General features: G+C 41.2%; 1 protein-coding gene across 12 annotated transcripts in view; it reads left to right on the top strand.

Moving 5' to 3' along the window:
* LOC124122540 (arginine-glutamic acid dipeptide repeats protein-like) overlaps nucleotides 1-21,287 on the top strand; it is a 173,778-nt gene that overhangs the window by 105,582 nt on the left and 46,909 nt on the right. For all 12 annotated transcript variants that reach the window (XM_046485593.2, XM_048394240.1, XM_048394242.1 and 9 more), the window contains 2 exons: nucleotides 477-575; nucleotides 7,372-7,452. In XM_046485593.2, the coding sequence (XP_046341549.2) occupies nucleotides 477-575; nucleotides 7,372-7,452 (180 nt within the window). The remainder of the gene's footprint in view (nucleotides 1-476; nucleotides 576-7,371; nucleotides 7,453-21,287) is intronic.

Consider the following 21,287-nt stretch of genomic DNA (forward strand, 5'->3'; position numbering starts at 1 on the left):
GAATATTCACTGACAGGTGTATGTGTTAGTGTAGAATATTCACTGACACGTGTATGTGTTAGAATGGAATATTCACTGACAGGTGTATGTGTTGAGTTGAATATCCACTGACAGGTGTATGTGTCAGAATGGAATATCACAGGTGTATGTGTTGGAATGGAATATTCGTTGACAGGTGTATGTGTTGGAATGGAATATTCGTTGACAAGTGTATGTGGTTTTCAAACTGCTGTGTTTTTCATCCTTTTGAGGACCATTTAGGCAAAATTGAGACTAACAGGGAAAACTGTTCAACAATAAGTCAGAAATTGCCTGCCAAATATATTAATTGCTGATGGAGTCAAATTATCACCAATTTTAGTCTACCATAAATGTTGCACACATTGATATTCAATACAGTCATAAATCATGCAGTGCTTTGGTTGATGTGAGTACCTCATGGTTCGATATTTCTGACGACAGACGTTGTGTTTCAGCTGCATGACTACAAGTATGACACCGGCAAGTCATTGCAAGCCCTCGTCCGAAGTCCAGCACTGCGCAGCATCGAGAAAAAGTGGACAGAGGAAGACTCGGTAAGGCAATTGTGGAAATATTGATCAATGTCCCATATAGATTCCAGATGAGAATAGCCCTGTGGTTAAAGTGTTGGTTCACCAAGGTGAAGCCCTGGGTTCGATTATCTACAAGCCTCATGATGATTGGATGGTCACAATGGCTGCCGACTGAGAGAGGTGGGGGACAACCAGAGCAGACTGAATCTGTGACCTGGCTGATGTCCTCCTACCTTCGGGGGCACGGGTGGCCCAGTCGTCTGAGGCGCCGCGATTCGCTGTGCAGAGTTGCGTCCCTTAGGCTTGCCAGAAACCTATGATTGTGGGTTTGAATCCCGGTTTACCCCGATAATGTTTCTAGGTTTGTCAGCACCATGCCTGTGCTCATGGGTTTCACCGAAGTGGCAAACATCTGAGACCTGCATCACTTCAGGCTTTCCTCCCACATTAAGCTGACACGCCGTGATATAACTGGAATACTGTTAAAAGCAGCGTTAAACCCAACTCACTCACTCACTCCTCATACCTTCACACTTCCAACACTGATCTGTGTGGTCCAGTTCTAATTGCTTATTTACGTCAAAAACAACTGTCTACAGGACTGGCATGTTGTGGACATATCCTTGGAACTTGAGCAGCTACTACTGGTTTCTATAAAACACAACTGTCAATATGACTGGCATATTGTGGACATGTCCTTGGATCTTGACCTGATACTACTGGTCTCTATGAAACATAACTGTCTACCGTATTTTTATAGTGTGCACTTTTTTTTTCAAAAAAACACAGCTGTGTAGAAGGGGGTGTGCATTAAACACACAGTAATGAGTTTGATGGGTTTTTTCCCCCTACGGAAAGACATTACCGTGAGCACGTAACATCGGAAATACCATGTCAACAAATCCATACTAAAGTATGCAAATTAATCATGTAATTACACAGTATGGCCATAAAAAGTGCTCCTTGTATATCTCAACTTATGTTTGTAACTTATTTCATAAATTGTATAAAAAATTCCCTTTAATATTGTTTTAATTAATTTCGGCGAAATCGTGTGAAGATCGCACAACTCACCGTTATTAACAGCAACCACGGTCAGACTGCTGCTATTGACGCCTTGAAACAAACTTTAGTTGACATAAAATGGATACATATATCATAAATGCCATACTTTGACTCGTTAGTCACATTTGTTATAGTTTGATGATTTTATGTCAACATGTAGTTCTTGCGATTACGTGCGCAGGAACCTCGGCGGTGACTGTTCAAACTGGTTCCATGTGCAAAATAATAACTGGCAATAGCCATCAGATGCTTCGCTTTGGGTTATAAGTATTTTAAATATATTTAGTAAAAGCTGCAACTAAAATAACAAGAAAATGGAATATATTATTCCTGATAAAAAAATAGTTTCAGATACAATTTTTGCCAATCCTTGCATTAAAATATTGTAAAGTTATATAATTGGGTGTGTCTTGACCGAATCACCGGTAGATTCCAAGAAAACGTGTGTACAGCTGATTGCTGTTTGGGGCTTAGTTTACGAGAAATTACACAAGGTAATCTTAATACCTGGATGTAAAAGAATGCCTTGCAGCACAAAAAACTACAATTTAAACGGTAAGTCAACATGTCTGGTGAATTTTTTGTCTCTAATTTCAAATTTGAACTGACCGAGTTTCTCATCACACGTTCGTTTACCGGAATTCGCTGAAGGGGTACGGTGTAATTTTTTTCTGGGCATAATATTCATAAAAGAATTCTCCAAATTACTGAATCCGCTAGAGGGGGTGCACATTATACTCGTGTGCGCACTATACTCAAGAAAGTACCGACATGGGTACAATGTGTGAAGCCCATTTCTGGTGTCCCCCGCCGTGATATTGCTGGAATATTGCTAAAAGCAGCTTAAAACCATACTCACTCACTCAAGAAAGTATGGTACATAATTGGCATATAGTGGACATATCCTTGGACCAGATACTACTGGTCTACATAAAACACAACTGTTTATATGACTGACATATTGGAGACATATCCTTGGATCTTGAACAGATACTACTGGTCTACATAAAACACAACTGTTTATATGACTGACATATAGTGGACATATCCTTGAATCTTGACCAGATACTACTGATCTCTATGAAACACAACTGTCTACATAACTGGCATATAGTGGACATATCCTTGGATCTTGAACAGATACTACTGGTCTACATAAAACACAACTGTTTATATGACTGACATATAGTGGACATATGCCTTGAATCTTGAACAGATACTACTGATCTCTATGAAACACAACTGTCTACATAACTGGCATATAGTGGACATATCCTTGGATCTTGAACAGATACTACTCTGGTCTTTATAAAATACAACTGTCTATATGACTGACATATAGAAGACAGAATCTGGGCCAGATACTACTCACAGAGAAACTGACAATCTGATAACTGGTGTGTGGAATTGTGTTGAACTGGCTGGCAGATAGAGTTGAGTGTGGAAGCTTGATGGTGTATGTCCTGATTGGGATACAGATAAGGATTGAGAAGCTAGTTCCCTGATGACAGACAACAAGCATAATCAGATCAAGTGGAACAGCAGATCCATTTGACTGCCGGCCAGTGTGTTGATCCCAATCATGGAGGGTCCGTGCATGCTGATGGTACATGTACATTTAATTGTTTATTTCAGCATTATATTTTTGTACATTATTTGTTTGTTTGTTGTTTAACACCGCACGCGGCAATATTCCATCTATATGACCGCGGTCGATCCACGCAATTGGGATACGATGAGATGCATCAACCAAGTCAGTGAGCCTGACCACCCGTTCCTGTTAGTCGCCTCTTACGACAAGCATAGTCAGCTTTTGTTTTACAGCAGGCATGGATTGCTGATGACCTATTCTACCCCGGATCTTTACGGGTCATTTTGTCTATTATATCAACAGTCTAACCCAATGAATTTTGTCTGTTAATTCATGGAGTTTGACTGTTGATGCATCAGCATATCAGTTAGTGTGGTGACAACTGAAGGCTTGTACCACTGCTGCCTGTATTGCTCAATGAAATGTCTGACAGGGCAGGGCCATGTTCAAGTTCACACGGCGGGGCAGATCTTCCACACTTTCTCACCCTGCTGCGCCGCACTGCGACTGAGAAGTGAATGTCACCTCGCGTTTTTTCACAGAGGTATATTCACCACGACGTGTGTACACGGTGACATCAAACAGAGCTGGGTAGTTGTGTGATCCGACATCCTTGTCAGGCAAAGCAACTTGTTTCCACTCTGTGTCTAAGTGGGCGAATATTTTGTCACAAGCCAACACAACAGCATCCGTATGATGTTTGGCTTTGAACTGTGTCATCAAACCTTGTGTTTGATTGGTCAGAATCTTTGTATGCTGCTGTTTGATTGGCTATCAACTGTGTGTGACAACTTCTAGGCAAAAGTGGAACAACTTCATCTATGTTAGCTCTGTGTTACATCATCGTGTTGTTTGACAACATTTCATCATGATATGACACCTCGCAGATAATGTTTGTAAAATGTACATATTTTCTGCTAAATGGACAACGATATTTGCTTCTGCTGCAGTTAATGACGGGGAAGTTACTGGATACAGTTTCCCACAAGACATGTTAAATAGGGCTGGCAAAAAGATCAGTAATCAGAATTATCATTGATGGGAAGAAATATTAACGATTATCAATATGAAAATACTGTCATTGATTACATCTCACATAAACAATTGGGATGAAATAAGGTTTAAATTTACCAAAACAAACTTGTTATAATCATGTAGTCATGTCAATGGCGAAAGACGGAAAGCAACTGTCTTTGTTATATCTTAAACGTCCACAGAGTGATCCATGCATAAATGTGTCAACTCTCACCAGTGACATGAAGTGTGTTAATAGCTTATATTATACAATGTCTATATTTGTATGCATACAAGGGCGGTCGGGTAGCCTGGTGGTTAAAGCGTTCGCTCGTCGCGCCGAAGACCCGGGTTCGATTCCCAACATGGGTACAATGTGTGAAGCCCATTTCTGGTGTCCCCCGCCGTGATATTGCTGGAATATTGCTAAAAGCGGCGTAAAACCAAACTCACTCACTCACTCACTCTTTCAGACCTTTTTGCATATTTGCTTTCAAATAATTCTCTGATATTAATCGAAAATTTATCAATATTTAGTTAATGATTATCAGTCTCTTTGATCTGTATCAATAGCCAGCCCTAGAAGTATGATATAGACTGTTTGTTCACGAGAGATTGGAAATCACAAATCGTTTATCAGAATTATGAGTCAGTGGATAAACTAAATTATCAATTCAACATTCATGCTGTAAGTATTTGAAAATAATAAAAATGATAATAGTCCACATGTTTAGGGACCTACCATTTGATAATAGAGGGTGGGGTGCAATAATGCAACATAAGTCCCGCCCACTCTTTTATCAGCCAATAAGAAAGTAGACTGGTAATGGTGGTTTATGGAAATACAGAACAATAATTTGGTTAGCAAATCAACTGCCTTGGAATCGTTTGCAATTCATTTATTTTGTGATAAATGCAGACAGAGCATATTTGTTTGACTTTTCTGTTATTGAAAGTAAGGTAACTGGCAAACAGAAAAGAGCTGCTATTTGTTAATGACCCAGTGAAGTTGGTCACTAATATTGTTGTCAAAACAATAATTTGTTATATCCTCATACATCATTCATTGCATTGTCTTCCTACATGATGTGAGACCTGTGAAGATCCAGGTCAGAATAGGTCTTCAGCAACCCATGCTTGCTGAAAGAGGCGACTATGCTTGTCGTAGGAGGCGACTTGAGGGATTGGGTGGTCAGGCTCGCTGACTTGGTTGATGCATGTCATCATATCCCAATTGCGTATGTCGATGCTCATGATGTCAATCACTGGGTTGTCGGGGCCAGACTCGATTATTTACAGACTGACGTCATATGGCTGGAATAATGCTGAGTGAGGTGTTAAACAAAAATAAAAAAACAGAGGAGGGGATTGGTGGAGGGGAATGGTGATGGAGACAAGTGTTGTTCCTGGGGAAGGTGAGGTCGAAACTGAACCTTCTTCTGTGGAGTTTACAGTGGAGCTGATTCATAGACGTTGCGTAGGCTGCTGCAGATGCCGTCACCGTGGTCACATGTGACACACATGGTGTGGAAGATCCAGATTGTTTGAGATTTAGCCGCGGCTGTGAATCAGATTGATGTCATTACATCCACAATTGATGACTTCTGCGTCTGTGATCTGTGCCTGACGGCGAGACCACACGAGACCACACGCACCAACACTTGTTAGTCTGGCAGTCATTTGGAGGCCAGTGATTGATGTATAACGACAAAGATTGTTATGTAATTCCTGCTTCTGCAAAGAAGTATGAATGTGTCAGATGTGTTGGGGATCTGAGGAAGCTAGCTTTATGGGCGACTGCAGTCGTGGTTAGAAGTCCTTGCCATGAAGAGCCTAAGAAGTTGAAGTGACAGATTAAACACAATGATCACAAACACAATGTCAGATTTTTCCATTAAAGAGTTACCGGTATCAAGAGGCTTTGTGATGGAGTTTAGAAGTCATAGCTAGAAAACATTCAGGTTAAATCCTCCTAAATGCTTGAAATATTTACCGTTTGACATTTTGGAGGGGCTGCTACCTCCATTTTCTTAATTCCCACAGGAAGTGACTGGAAACACGCAAAGAGTCTGCCACTTGCACACTGATTGGTGAACAGTGAAGCCATTGTGAAAGTCCTTGGGAACAAGCAAATATATACAGAGCTCCAGATAAGCTGCGTATCTGCGTGAAATACGCATCAGAAATGCAGAAATACACAGTAAAATATAATCCAAGCGTATCAAATACGCAACGAACATTACAGATACGCTACAAAAATAAAACTTGTGTGTATCATCAAAATATTGTGAAGTAACCCTGCGTATTCGATTACCAAATCAGCAACTTATTTTGAAATTATAAACGGGCATTCCGTCAACCTTGCCAAACTCCACGATGACAGTTACATCATGATCATTTGCCATCACACTTTCTTGTGGAAGTATCGTGGTATTTTTGAGTCCTATAAAGCTCTCGAACCCACAAGACGCCAGTTTGCAGGGAACTAGATGAATAGTGTTTTTAAATATTTAACTTAAATAACCACATGTGTAAAAACTAGTGGGTAAAAGAAATTTGAATACGCAGATAGAATTACTGATACCCAATGATTTTAAAATGCATGGGTAAAATACCCACAACACCAAAAGCTTATCTGGAGCTCTGTATATTTGTTCTCCATAGTTCAAGATAGCGGAGTGTCGACAGTGGACCATGTCATCGACACAGTCTTTGCCAGAGTGATACCAATTCATCGTCTTTACGATATCCCGTGTGAGATCATGAGACATGGGGCTTAATATCGCGTTCAAGATCGTTGCATTTATATTGCGACGTGAATGTGTGTCTGTCTGTCTGTCTGTCTGTCTGTCTGCTAGTACTCGTCTGGACTGATGCCGATTTTATGGTGCTAGCCCACTGAGATGCCATGCTGCAGTTTAACATGAATACCCCTCAGACACAGTATCGGACTCTGACATCAGGGTAACATCAAGTACCATCTCTTAGTTTTATTGGTATGACGGGGGATCAAACCACAGACTTTCCACTCTCCAGCAGAGCGCTGTCTGCTAGACATGGAGGCGATCTATGAGAAGATTCCCCCATATATGCTCAATGACCAACCACTGAACTACTGTCATTAATTTGCTTCTCGTTTTTTTTCAGAAACGTTTCATCAAAGGCCTGAGGCAGTATGGGAAGAACTTCTTTAAGATCAGGAAAGAATTATTGCCTCATCGAGATACGGTAAGAAATATACGGTTACATTATATGTGTGTGCAGTGGTTACACACATGCATCGCCAACACTCATTCACTCAGAAGACCAGCTCTGTGTTCTTACAAACCTGAAATATGCTGTTACATTATATGTGTGTGCAGTGGTTACACACATGCATCACCAACACTCATTCACTCAGGAGACCAGCTCCGTGTTCTTACAAACCTGAAATATACTGTTACAATATATGTGTGTGCAGTGGTTACACACATGCATCACCAACACTCATTCACTCAGGAGACCAGCTCCGTGTTCTTACAAACCTGAAATATACTGTTACATTATATGTGTGTGCAGTGGTTACACACATGCATCACCAACACTCATTCACTCAGGAGACCAGCTCCGTGTTCTTACAAACCTGAAATATACTGTTACATTATATGTGTGTGCAGTGGTTACACACATGCATCACCAACACTCATTCACTCAGGAGACCAGCTCCGTGTTCTTACAAACCTGAAATATACTGTTACATTATATGTGTGTGCAGTGGTTACACACATGCATCACCAACACTCATTCACTCAGGAGAACAGCTCCGTGTTCTTACAAACCTGAAATATACTGTTACATTATATGTGTGTGCAGTGGTTACACACATGCATCACCAACACTCATTCACTCAGGAGACCAGCTCCGTGTTCTTACAAACCTGAAATATACGGCTCAACTTTAGTTAGGGATACTGAGATATTTCATGTTATTTGCTCATCTATTATATATGATCAGTTTGGCATCCTGAAATAATAGATGTATCCCTATCAAAGGTTGAGCAGTATGTAGAGGATATTATATTCATGTTCATGTCATTGTGTCTTTACGACACAAGTGTCAAAATTCTGGAATTTAAGCATTAGTGTCGTGAACATAGTATATTAGAGCGGGGCGCTTATTACGTCGAATACGGTACTTTCATTTCCACCTACCATGGATATTCAGTGGTCACAATGGCCGCCAATGATCGTGAGCGGGGTAGGACTTCATGGCAGCTGTTGTAGATTCTGTTGCATGATATATATGTATGTTTGACTGTTGATGTGTTTTGGGAGCTGTTCAGGGTAGGTAACTACAGACTGTTGGTCTGTTGGTATGTTTCTGAAATTTGTGTTTGTAATGCTATTGCCATATTGAAAACCAGTAGCCCATATTCTGGTCTGGAACATCGAACTGTGGGTATATCCTCATATCTAGGTCAGCATCGAACTGTGGGTATATCCACATATCTAGGTCAGCATCGAACTGTGGGTATATCCTCATATCTAGGTCAGCATCGAACTGTGGGTATATCCTCATATCTAGGTCAGCATCGAACTGTGGGTATATCCACATATCTAGGTCAGCATCGAACTGTGGGTATATCCACATATTTAGGCCAGCATCGAACTGTGGGTATATCCACATTTATCATCCAAAACTGGCTCCAACAGGAGATATGCTTGGATGAGATCAAGCGATACACTACACTGTAGATATCGCTGCAGAAATTACATCACAATGCTTTGCAGACCATTGTGACGTCACTGGTTACCATGACGTCACAATCAAATGACATCACTAATGGCTCTGCTACTCAAGCTGTTTGCAGTACTTTTTACACTGAAGACACGGCTAATTATTGTCTACAAATTGAAAAAGTTAAAAGAATGATGTTGGATGATAAATAAAATCTCACCCTCGTGTCTTTTGATATCAAATATATCAACACTCGTTGATAAAAGTGGCAAAAATCCTCGGCAAGCCTCAGAATTTTTCCACTTTTATCAACTCGTGTTGATGTATTTGATATCAAAAGACACTCGGGTGAGATTCTCTATATCTAGGTCAGCATCGAACTGTGGGTATATCCACATATCTAGGTCAGCATCGAACTGTGGGTATATCCACATATTTAGGCCAGCATCGAACTGTGGGTATATCCACATGTCTAGGTCAGCATCGAACTGTGGGTATATCCACATATCTAGGTCAGCATCGAACTGTGGGTATATCCACATATCTAGGTCAGCATCGAACTGTTGGTATATCCACATATCTAGGTCAGCACGGAACTGTGGGTATGTCCAGATATCTAGGTCAGCATGGAACTGTGGGTATATCCACATATCTAGGTCAGCACGGAACTGTGGGTATGTCCAGATATCTAGGTCAGCATGGAACTGTGGGTATACCCACATATCTAGGTCAGCACGGATTTGTGGGTATATCCACATATCTAGGTCAGCACGGAACTCTGGCTATATCCACATATTTAGGTCAGCACCGAACTGTTGGTATATACACATATCTAGGTCAGCATCAAACTGTTGGTATATACACATATCTAGGTTACCACGGAAGTGTGGGTATATCCACATATCTAGGTCACCATGGAACTCTGGGTATGTCCACATATCTAGGTCACCACGGAACTGTGGGTATATACACATATCTAGGTCAGCACGGAACTAGGTATATACACATATCTAGGTCACCACGGAAGTGTGGGTATATCCACATATCTAGGTCAGCATCGAACTGTGGTTATATACACATATCTAGGTCAGCACGGAACTGTGGGTACATACACGTATCTGGTAACCTGAGGATGAGTTTGACATGTCTTTCGTCACATGATCACCAAATGGAGTGGAAATACCCGTATCACATGTTCAGTTGTACAATTATTGTTTTCTTATCCAACTGTTCTTCCCCCTTTGAAGTTTACTTCTGTTTCATCCAGGTGCAGTTATGCATTACAGTGTGAGGCCACATGAGACTAAGTCTTGGTCCTCACAGGAACATCAACAACATGAAACTGTTTATTTCAGCTTCAGTACCAAAATATTTCCCTCCTTTTTCACAAACCTGCAAACCACCTTTTTCTTTCTTCACCATAGTTATCATTGAACCAGATGATATGCAGATGGAGTGCCGTGAACAATTTCTTCCATTTAATCACTCACTCACAGTGATGATGAGAGTGATCAGTGTGGTCTTCATGGACCTGTGGTAAACCAGTGATGAGGAGCTGTCGGTCTGGGCCAGATCTAACAGTCAAAGGGAGATAACCCATTCTCTCTGACAAATGAGCAACAAAGTGCTTGCAGAGCAATTACACATTTCTAGATCTTCAAATATGTAAATTGTTTCTTTTTCTTGAACCCAGTCTTTATGTTACACCAAACATGTCTATCATATTCAGCTGAACATGTTACCATGGAGGCATTCTCATTTATGACAGTAGAACATTTGAAATTTACATAAATCAATGTAACAGGCATGGTATTACCATCAATAGCGCCCAGTGTGTGTTCCCGGGGGCAGTGGGGGGAATAACTGTCATTGTTTGCAGTCCGATGGGCGGAGCAACATGTTGTGAAGCCCGCCCCCTGAAGGCTGTGAGTGGCTGTGGGCACCCTGTGTGAAGCCCGCCTCCATTACACGCCACCTCTGGGGCAGGGCCAAGGATCTGCCTCGCAGTCAACACTTTGAAGAAGACCTCAGATTTCCAACAGCTAGGAATCCCATAAGGAAGTATTATATTGCATTGACAGTTGTGCATGACGTGTGCTGAGTGCTGGGGGGATCAATACATGGGGCTGTCTCAGGGCAGTCTGTTCTCTTTGTCAGTAGTGCCAGGGTCATCGCCGCTGCTGCCACCTTGTGTAGTCGGAGAATATGTCTTCTTATCTTTTGTGGTGATTACTGGGATCTGCTGTTAGAGGACCAGGCTTGTCTGCTCATACTGCACTTACAGTGTGTGTGTGTCTGTGTGTGTCTCTGTCTGTCTGTGTGTGTCTCTGTGTTTGTATCTCTGTGTGTGTTACTGTGTGTATGTGTCTGTGTGTCTGCATCTGAGTTTGCGTGTGTGTGTGTGTGTTTGTTTGTGTGTGAATGTACTCATGCTGCACTTACCTTGGAGTGTGTGTTTGTATCTCTGTGTGTGTTACTGTGTGTATGTGTCTGTGTGTCTGCATCTGAGTCTGCGTGTGTTTGTTTGTGTGTGTCCTACTCATGCTGCACTTACCTTGGAGTGTTTGTCTTTTTTGTGTGTGTGCGTGTATGCATGTGTATCACAAACCACATGCTTCTGGAGTATCTCCTTCAATTGGCATACATCATTTATTTTTACGTGACTCTTTGAAATCTTGTGACACTTTGAGATACCATGGGACATCTCGTGCAGGCGTATCACTGGTGTAATTCCAGTCTGAAATGCAGGCGACACTGGTTTGTAGTGCAGGTAACTCTGGAGTATGGTCGGCAGGCTACGTGTGTGTTATCACATGACAAGCGGTAATATGTTCAGGTATCATCTGATATCACATGCAGGTATTGTGTGGATATCATGGCTGTGTTGACAGTGCCTTCTGCATCCATCATCAACTTGTTGTCTCCTCTGGGAAACCTAGACCTTGTCTGCTGGTTGTGACAGCATCAGCGTGTCAGCGTCACAGTGTTGGAAGCATGACAGTGCATCCTGGATGGTACAGTACCACTGTGGGTGTCGATAAACACTGTTGACTTGTGTGTTTTGATGCTGACATCATGGAGTTGGTGATGTTGCTGTGACATGATCTGTGTATCCATGGATACCCAAGTCTTTGTCATCTGTGATCATGGTCAGATCACTATTGATGTGAGACAAGCAGAATGGATATTGCATACTTCCTTGGGGTTAATGTACCTCTGATTTAACCACCTGTCTGCTTGTGGATATACTCCATAAGTCCTTGGAATAAGTCTGCCTCTGGTCAGATCATCTGTTTCGGCTCTTATAGGGGAGAGATCGTCTGTTGTCGGTAAGAGAGTAGGCCAGTAAGTGTCGTCTGCTCTTGCAGACTTCTGCTGTTGTAGGGGAGAGAGTAGGCCAGTTAGTGTCGTCTGCTCTTGCAGTCTTCTGCTGTTGTAGGGGAGAGAGTAGGCCAGTAAGAGTCGTCTGCTCTTGCAGTCTTCTGCTGTTGTATGGGAGAGAGTAGGCCAGTACTTTTCTGTTGTTGTAGGGGAGAGAGTAGGCCAGTAAGTGTCGTCTGCTCTTGCAGGTTTGCTGTTGTATGGGAGAGAGTAGGCCAGTAAGTGTCGTCTGCAGTTGTAGGGGAGAGAGGAGGCCTGTAAGTGTCGTCTGCTCTTGTAGTCTTCTGTTGTTGTTGGGGAGGGAGTAGGCCAGTCAGTGTCGTCTGCTCTTGCAGTCTTCTGCTGTTGTAGGGGAGAGACTAGGTCATTAAGTGTCGTCTGCTCTTGTAGTCTTCCGTTGTTGTTGGGGAGGGAGTAGGCCTGTCAGTGTCGTCTGCTCTTGCAGTCTTCTGTTGTTGTAGGGAGAGACTAGGTCACTAAGTGTCTTCTGCTCTTGCAGTCTTCTGCTGTTGTAGGGAGGGAGTATGCCAGTAAGAGTCGTCTGCTCTTGCAGTCTTCTGCTGTTGTAGGAGAGAGACTAGGCCAGTTAGTGTCGTCTGCTCTTGCAGTCTTCTGTTGTTGTTGGGGAGGGAGTAGGCCAGTCAGTGTCGTCTGCTCTTGCAGTCTTCTGTTGTTGTTGGGGAGGGAGTAGGCCAGTAAGAGTCGTCTGCTCTTGCAGTCTTCTGTTGTTGTTGGGGAGGGAGTAGGCCAGTAAGTGTCATCAGCTCTTGCAGTCTTCTGCTGTTACCGACCACCACCTACTAATGGGTATAAACAAAGCCGTGCTCTTGTTGTCTGTATTTCCCTCCACTGGTCCAGAGTCGGGGGAATGTTCCTCTCACATCTAACGTTCCCATTAAGGAGCAGGTTTGTCAGCTATGACAAGCGTTAGCAATGCCTGATTTGTCGATCACTGAAAGCTGGGAGACATTTCTTATCTGATCCATGAAATTGAATTTTCAGGTCACTTAAAATCTCAGGTGGACCTATCCACACGGTGGCGAGACAGCTTACTTGCACGAAACCCGTATGTAGTCTGGAGTAACCCTGTGAGCTGTGGCAGGCTGTGCCGGCTAGCGGGGTAATAGTCATGTCAGCAGCAGCTAGCAGGGTAATAGTCAGCAGCTCGGGTGATGAGAAGGGTCGCTCTGCTACAAACGATGTGCTTTATGTGTTTTGAAATGGAGGCCGTGGCTATGAGGTGTGCACACTCCGAGCTGGTAGACAGCACTAAGTGTCAGTCCCATACAGACCTGGCGGAGTCCGAGACACGGATACACTGCAGATCATCTTTACCAGGACATGGAAGGTTGAAGTAATACAATATCCTGACACCGATCCATCAATTTGTAGAAATGTGGTAGTAGAGTCTGTATGTGTTTGTGATGTTAACACTGTAACCTGGGCCCCCTACGATGTGGTCATCTGTGATCTGTGATTCTCCCCCCTGCCATGTGGTCGACTCTGCTGGAGCTGGGGATTATTATAGTAGACATACGATGGTACACAATACAGGCAGCTTGGGTTGTTGTTGTTGTTATTATCATTATCATACAAAACACTGTACGAACAATGTTATATAATGTTGTTTGTTCAGGTGGTAGCAGGTTCTGTTGTTGGGTTCCTGGATATCTTATTTGTACATCTTTTGAACAAAAACCTGAACTCAGTTAACTAAATCAAGTCCTATGTAATAACGTCAAAACTTTTTAATGCGAAATTTTAAACATTTTCTTCACCAGGGAAAAGGTCAAACATGTATTATGGAAATTTAGATATTTAAGAGGAAGTTATCAGTGTCAGGCCTTGGAATCAAGGTAATATCATTTGTCACAATTTTTTGAAAATATTTTAAAAGTACCTAGACATTTTTGGTGCGAATCTTTCATGTAAGAACATAAGCCCTGCGGATGTATTGGTTCCAGGGCAACACACATGACATTCACACTTTAGTGTGGGATTTGCAGTATGAATGGATCCAGATCTTGGCTTTTGTGAGAGGCCTGTCATAGTAAGCATCGTGACGAGGCTCCAACCATAGCTGTGGGATGGGGTTTGAAATACATCCGATGAAGGTATTTGTCCTGCGTATGAAGACACTTGAAGTGTAAGCCCACCCAGGATGTGCTGATTATTCCATCCATAGAACACTGCCCCAACTGATCACATCACTACCTATAGGCCGGCAGGGACCAAGGCAGGATGTAGCTGAGCAAGGCTTGATGGACTTGAGAGTAATAGTTCTGGCAGTGTGCTTGTAAATATGGGGAATGGTTTATGTTTTCCAATTCACTTTGGTTCCACGCTTTGGTTTCTGATAAGTTTCCATGCAGAGGACATTGTATCTAGTCTTTCGGGGCTTTAGTCTGATTTATGAATATGTCAGGGTGTATAATGTTGTTTAGCTAATAATTAAGACATTCATCTGGGCCTTCCAGACAGGTGCCCTCTACCTTGTGCTCACAGTAGACTTGCTCCAAGTCTGTACAGAATGATAAGTCCATGGATGTAGTGTAGGGATGTCGTGATTAACCAATACATCGGTGCATCGATAATATTTATCCGATGATATACCCGATACACATTTAACTGTATCAATTCATGTTTTAATCCTGTGTCGATTCTTTTGTTAGTCTTCTATCAATTCATAGATTAGTCCTGTATGGATTCATATTTTAATCCCCTTTCGTTCACACATGACCCTTGCATTCATATTTGATTTAGGTATTTCGGAACATAGAATTTGCCATTTAATTTAAAAATAGAAAATACTTGTGTTGACACTCCAGTTTTATCTGAAATAAAGAATTAATTGAATGAGACATTTTTTAAAAAGAAATTAGAAACCAGATATTCAGGAATTTTCGAACCTATTTAATTGTTTTTATACCCAATGAAATATAACATTTCATGCAAAATTGCCGCAAATTAAGTATCACGCTATGTATCATGACATCCCTCATGTATCATGTGATGTATAGTGATTCACTCCGTTTAATGGACAAGTCTTGATTGGGATAACTTCTTCTTATTATTATTATCATATAACCCAGGAATTGTGATTTAGACTAATAATCCTTTCCTAAGAGACTTGTGCAAGCCAATGCTTACAGATGAGTGGGGTTTTTCTTTACACACACACACACACGTCACTGTGTAAGTGCATCAATCTTGAACGTGACATTAAACCGCAGTTCAACACACCTGTTCAAATGGTACTTCATTCAATAATCCAGACTTCAGATTGTGAGATGGGTAGTATGGATAAACAAGACAACCGATTATGTCATCAATATGGAATGTTGATGGAGACAACCTGAAGCATGTGCTGTTTACATGGTTTAGATAGGAACCCAGTCCATCCAATAGCCTCAAGACAGTAGATTTAATTTACAAAATTATATATTAATTATATGGCACTACCCTACTCACCAGTGGTTACTGGGGTTCCTCATATGATTAATACAGGTGATGAAATGATACATATCTGACCATATTTAAAAAATATATCCTGCTCTTCGTGAAAATATCAAGTCAGTCCCATCAGCTCAATGAGCCTAACATTGGTTTGTCTGGCCCAGGGGGCGGTCGGGTAGCCTAGAGGGTTAAAGCATTCGCTCGTCACGCCGAAGCCCCGGGTTCGATTCCCTATATGGGTAAATGTGTGAAGCCCATTTCTGGTGTCCCCGCCGTGATATTGCTGGAATATTGCTACAAGCAGCGTAAAACCATATTCAGTTCTCACTCATTGTCTGGCCCAGAGCCCATTGGAGGGGTGATGGGGTAGTCTAGTGGTAAAAGCATGATTTCCCACATGGGTACTATGTTTGAAGCCCATTTTCCATTTTCCATGATATTGCTGGAATATTGCTAAAAGCAGCGTAAAACCATACTCACTAACTTATTACTGGAATAGAGGTGATAAAGTACCGGGTAACAAAAAAATCGTTAAATGGAATTTATACACATTTAAAATTCCAATTTGTTCTTGCAACACCGTTTCAGCTGGAATTGAAGGGTATGATGCACGATCTGTCCGACACAAGGTGCTCCCACGTCCACCTTCGGCTCTAGACTTGCTGGCTTCAAGAATCAATATTTCTTCAGTGATCTTCAACACAGAATATACCTGAATATGACCTGGTATTTCTAATCTGATGCCATAGCAGTGTTTTGAAAAACAAGTAGAGAGATAAAAAAACGCAAACCTGAGTTCAAACGTTTTCATTTCTTGTTGCATGGAGAACAGAGAGCCGAGTGTTGAGCAGGCTGCTTTATACTATGTGTTTGTCGGCTACCTGGGCCAGCGGAGTGTTTGAACATCAGTTAAGATCCCAAGTGGTTTGAAAAGTCATTAGATAATATACTCCAGCAGCTTGTCAGGCCTTGCTAGTTCATTCCGAGATCCAAGTAAACTTGGCTAAGTGTATTTACGTGTATGAAAGAATCTACCTTATGTCCAGGCTTTGACAGCCTTCATAGATAAATAGGCTGGCAGTTGTAGAGATACTTTGTGTGTTGACATACGTCATGTGTGTTATGTATAAATATGCGGAGTGGTGTAGAGAGCTGATAGCCGGGACAGGCAGGGGTCAAATGTTTTGCGATTAGCTAGTATCACTGGCTGTGTTGTGAGCATGGCATGTCACCTTTGACCTTTGATGACCTTTCATGACCTGAGATGTGATAATTTGGGAGTCTGGATGTCACAGATGGAAGAAGACTGGGTATGTTGTGAACACCTTTTGTGTCAATAAAAATTGAAAATAAATGGAAGGTTTTTAAAGATTTTTGTAAATGTTGATATTGTGAGAATATGTAGATTGGGGATGAGACGGATTGGGTAATCATTGTCGTACAACATAGGGGGTGGGATTACGGGATCAATACCAGCCTTCGTGTTTATAATGCAGTGTTTACAACCATGAGACTTGAGTGTAATTACAAATTTTACAACAAAATGCTGCCTGTATATATGAAGAAGATTGACGTCTAGCAATTGAGACTGGAATACAATTATTGTGACTGGCACAAGGAAAGACATGATGTGTTATTACCCCATTAAACCTTGGGGCGATCTACAATTACATGCTGCACAGAAAACTCCTACGTGCATACACAGTATTATAACTACAAGCAAATACAGCAGCTGTAAAAATACAAAATAGTCTGAGCTCAACCCAGGGAGTCTGTTCACATAGACCAATTTTTAGGGGATTTATCGGGTTCAAAACTGTTTTTACATTTTCTGTTGTAGGATGTAAACATTTCCTGAACACGTACAGAGTGTAAAATATGACACATTTTTAGTTGTGTTTTTAGTTCCTTTTTGGTATACAAGATGTTAGTATCCTACTTTGTGTTGCTAAATCAATAATATCAGTATTAAAAAGAAAATTTAAAAAAATTAAATTTAACAATTTCATGATCAGACAGTCACAACCTCAAAGGACTTAGGGTCAAGGGAGGGGAGATTCCAAATAATTAGGGGGCACGGGTGGCCCAGTTGTCTAAGACGCCGCGATTTGCTGTGCAGAGTTGCGTCCCTTGGGCACGCCAGAAACCTATGATTGTGGGTTCGAATCCCGGTTCGCCCGATTATGTTTCTAGGTTTGTCAGCACCATACCCGTGCTCGTGGGTTTTCTCCGAAGTGGTAAACGTCTTAGACCTGCATCACTTCGGGCTTTCCTCCCACATTAAGCTGACACGCCGCGATATAACTGGAATAATGTTAAAAGCGGCACACACTCCAAATAATTACGTTGTTGTGGCCTAAGAAGAAAAATATATGCAAGTACTGAGGAATGGGAGGGCCCCAATACACATTATACTACAGGGTTCATTGCTTCTGCATATTTCACCTTATGTCCATACTTGTCAAAACAATTCCCACCTGCCAATCAACGTCAGTCACCCTGTCAGCCAATCAGATACAAGGTGTGAATTAGGCCTTAGTGGACAACCAGAAGCCCTGAACAGTTGATTGTTTAAACCAGCCTCATATGTATTCAGTTAGTTCCAGTTGTTAACTAGTACCTCTGTGAGTATATCATGGATACCAGTTAACTGTGGTACCCTTTGTCAGTATAAGAGAGGTACCCGTTATTTTTGTTTCGCAGTCATATTCTGAAGTTGTGTAACCCTCTTGTGTCCCTAGGCACTTTGTTTGTTGGGTGGCCTGGTCAAGTGCAAATTTTACCCACAATGAGCAATAAACAGTGCAGGAAAACAATCCGATATATGTGCCTCTGGTGAATTTAACAAACTTTCCATCTGTTCAAAATATGAAGTTCTTAAAAGGCCTGAAAGATGGGAAAATGACTGCCAAAAATAATTTTGGGATGGGATTAGAAACATCAGCAATCTGACAAGTTGTATGATCTTACTTCCCTTCGTGACAAAGCCATTTGAAGTTTATCACTTATCTGCTTGCTAATTTTTTCACTACAGTGTCGATATTGTTGACAGAGGCAGTACTGAGCATGTCAGCTTTATAATAGTTGTATCAAAAACACCTTCAAAGCAGCTCTGTGTTTCAGTATTTGTCATCAAGACACATTTGAAAGGAATGGTACTTTTGAATTTCTCATCTGGGAAAAAAGGTATTTTCAAATATTTTGTTGTCTGCAACTTTAAAATTAAAAAAATCAATTTTGAAAAGCATGGTGATTCAGATATGGTGATATTATTTTAAATATGATTGGATCGTTGAAGAATCAAAGTTGTCTGAGATCCTCCTGATGAGAACTGTTTTGCATTTATATGCAGATTCGTCCCTTGATAATTCCGAGTAATTAAAAATATATGGAACAAATATCCCCCAAGCGATGTTGTGTGTATTGTGTGTTAATCTCTATTTTGTATGAAGACTGGGGAGTATATTGAAATATTTGCCTGCCAATCAGCGATGTCTGCACCCAGGGTGTGTTGTATTGTGGCGCTGTGACACCTGACTGAACAGCATGAATATACCCGACATGTTCACATTTAGATCTGTCACACATGTGTTTTTGGTCACACGTGTGTCTTTGCAGTTTGTGGAGTTAAAGAAGCTCCATCACAGATTAATAATGTCGACGTGAGTGTCTTACTGGAGCATTTGTCCCCGGACATCATGGAGACTTACTGTGCTCGCTGGAGCATGAAGATACAACCAAGAGGTGCTCAAGTGGAACAGGCTTAACCCTCCTACTTTAACACCTCTTAAAGGGGTGCTACACTCAAGTGAAATCACAAGTCTAGCAATCTATTGTGAACTCTGTCATTAAGACAACACAGCTCACCAAGGTTTATGATCTAGTTCAATACCCTGTGATGAGGTTTGAGTGGATCCCCAGCAACAGGCTGGTAGTTGATGGATCGGGAAGCTGAACTCTGGCTTGGCTCCCTGACTTGGTTGATGCATGTCATCGTATCCTGATGCGTGGTCGCTGCTCATAATATCAGTCACTGGATTGTCTGGTCCAGACTCATTCTTTACAGTCCTGTCATATGGTGGAATATTGCTGTGTGGTTAGGCAACAAACGAAACCGAAATTTGTTTGATAGGCATTACTTAATAGTTGATGGATGATAAAGTAGACACAAGTTAAGGATAACAACTACTTTATTTACTGTAAAGGCGATGTTTGGGTATAGCTGAGCTTGACAACCATATAAGGATCTATACCGAAACGTTGCCTTTACAGTAAATAAAGAAGATGTTATCAATAAATTGTTGTCTACTTTGTCATCCATCAACTTCTAAGTAATGCTTTGTCAAACAAACCTAGTTTAATACATGAAGAACCGATCAACTATAATAACAGATGACCTTGAATGGACATATTTTTGAATAATGGCTGGCAAGACGGGTGCACAGGTGGTCAGAATAAACTCGCCCTTTTGTGATTTATAGACACATGCTTATGACATAGTCAGAATTGTACAATCCACTCTGCTTTAGCAGAAATGTCTTATGAATATGGAAAGTTTTTTTTATTTAATTTGCCTGAGCCAGGAGATCCAGACAAACTGCTCTCTCAATGGTTAATTTCCAAACTACTCACAAATGTTTGTGTGAAATCCTTCTTAAAGAAATGAACTAAAGATGCAGATACAACATTTGGGAAGATGTCAGGTCTTAAGGAGAAACACTAACCGTATTTGACATAATAAGTGCCCAGGGCGCTCTCATAATTAGAAATAGGTTTTTTTTATTAGAATATTATTTTGGTGGAAAAATACAGAGTTGAAAGATTGTTAATTTCATTTTTTTTGCTGACATCCTGAAATGATACAAGAGAAAAGTCTGTGCGTATTATACACGACAGATAAATTTTCCAGAATTAAATTGCCCATAATTAAGGGTGCATATAACACACAAATGCCATTATATTAGCAAATATTACAGTGGGTGCCTATTAGAGCGTGGCGCTTATTACGTCGAATACGGTAAGTATCAATATTCCTATGTTCAGGATTACTATAGTGCAACTTATTTTCAAAGCAGTGACACATTTGAAGTCATTTCTTTGGCTAGTACAGACCATGGCATGCTTAGCCGTAGTTCCTCACATATTTTATGCTGGTTGTTTGAAACCATGGTTACACAACATTTGTTTACATTTGTTTACATTTTTCCAAATTGATGAACCAAGATCCCCATCACAAGCCTGCTGATACAGGAGAAATATACTCCTGAAAAAGTTAAGGATCACCCGATTCTTTCATATTTCTCAAGTTACCTGTCATGATGTGAATAAATCAAACTTTTGTTGAGTAGTGTTATACACACGTTTTTCTCTGCTTTACAGTATGAAGTAGACAAATTAAGCATTTTAACATTAAACAAGTTTTGGTGGCAAGTTACTAAATAGTTAACCATGGAATCAGTCTTACAAAGATGACTCCGTCAACAAGAAAACCGTCATTTTGTCCCCTTGGG

This window comes from Haliotis rufescens, unplaced genomic scaffold (assembly GCF_023055435.1).
Source record: "Haliotis rufescens isolate VD_foot unplaced genomic scaffold, xgHalRufe1.0.p SCAF_13, whole genome shotgun sequence".
In the NCBI taxonomy this organism is placed as follows: domain Eukaryota; kingdom Metazoa; phylum Mollusca; class Gastropoda; order Lepetellida; family Haliotidae; genus Haliotis; species Haliotis rufescens.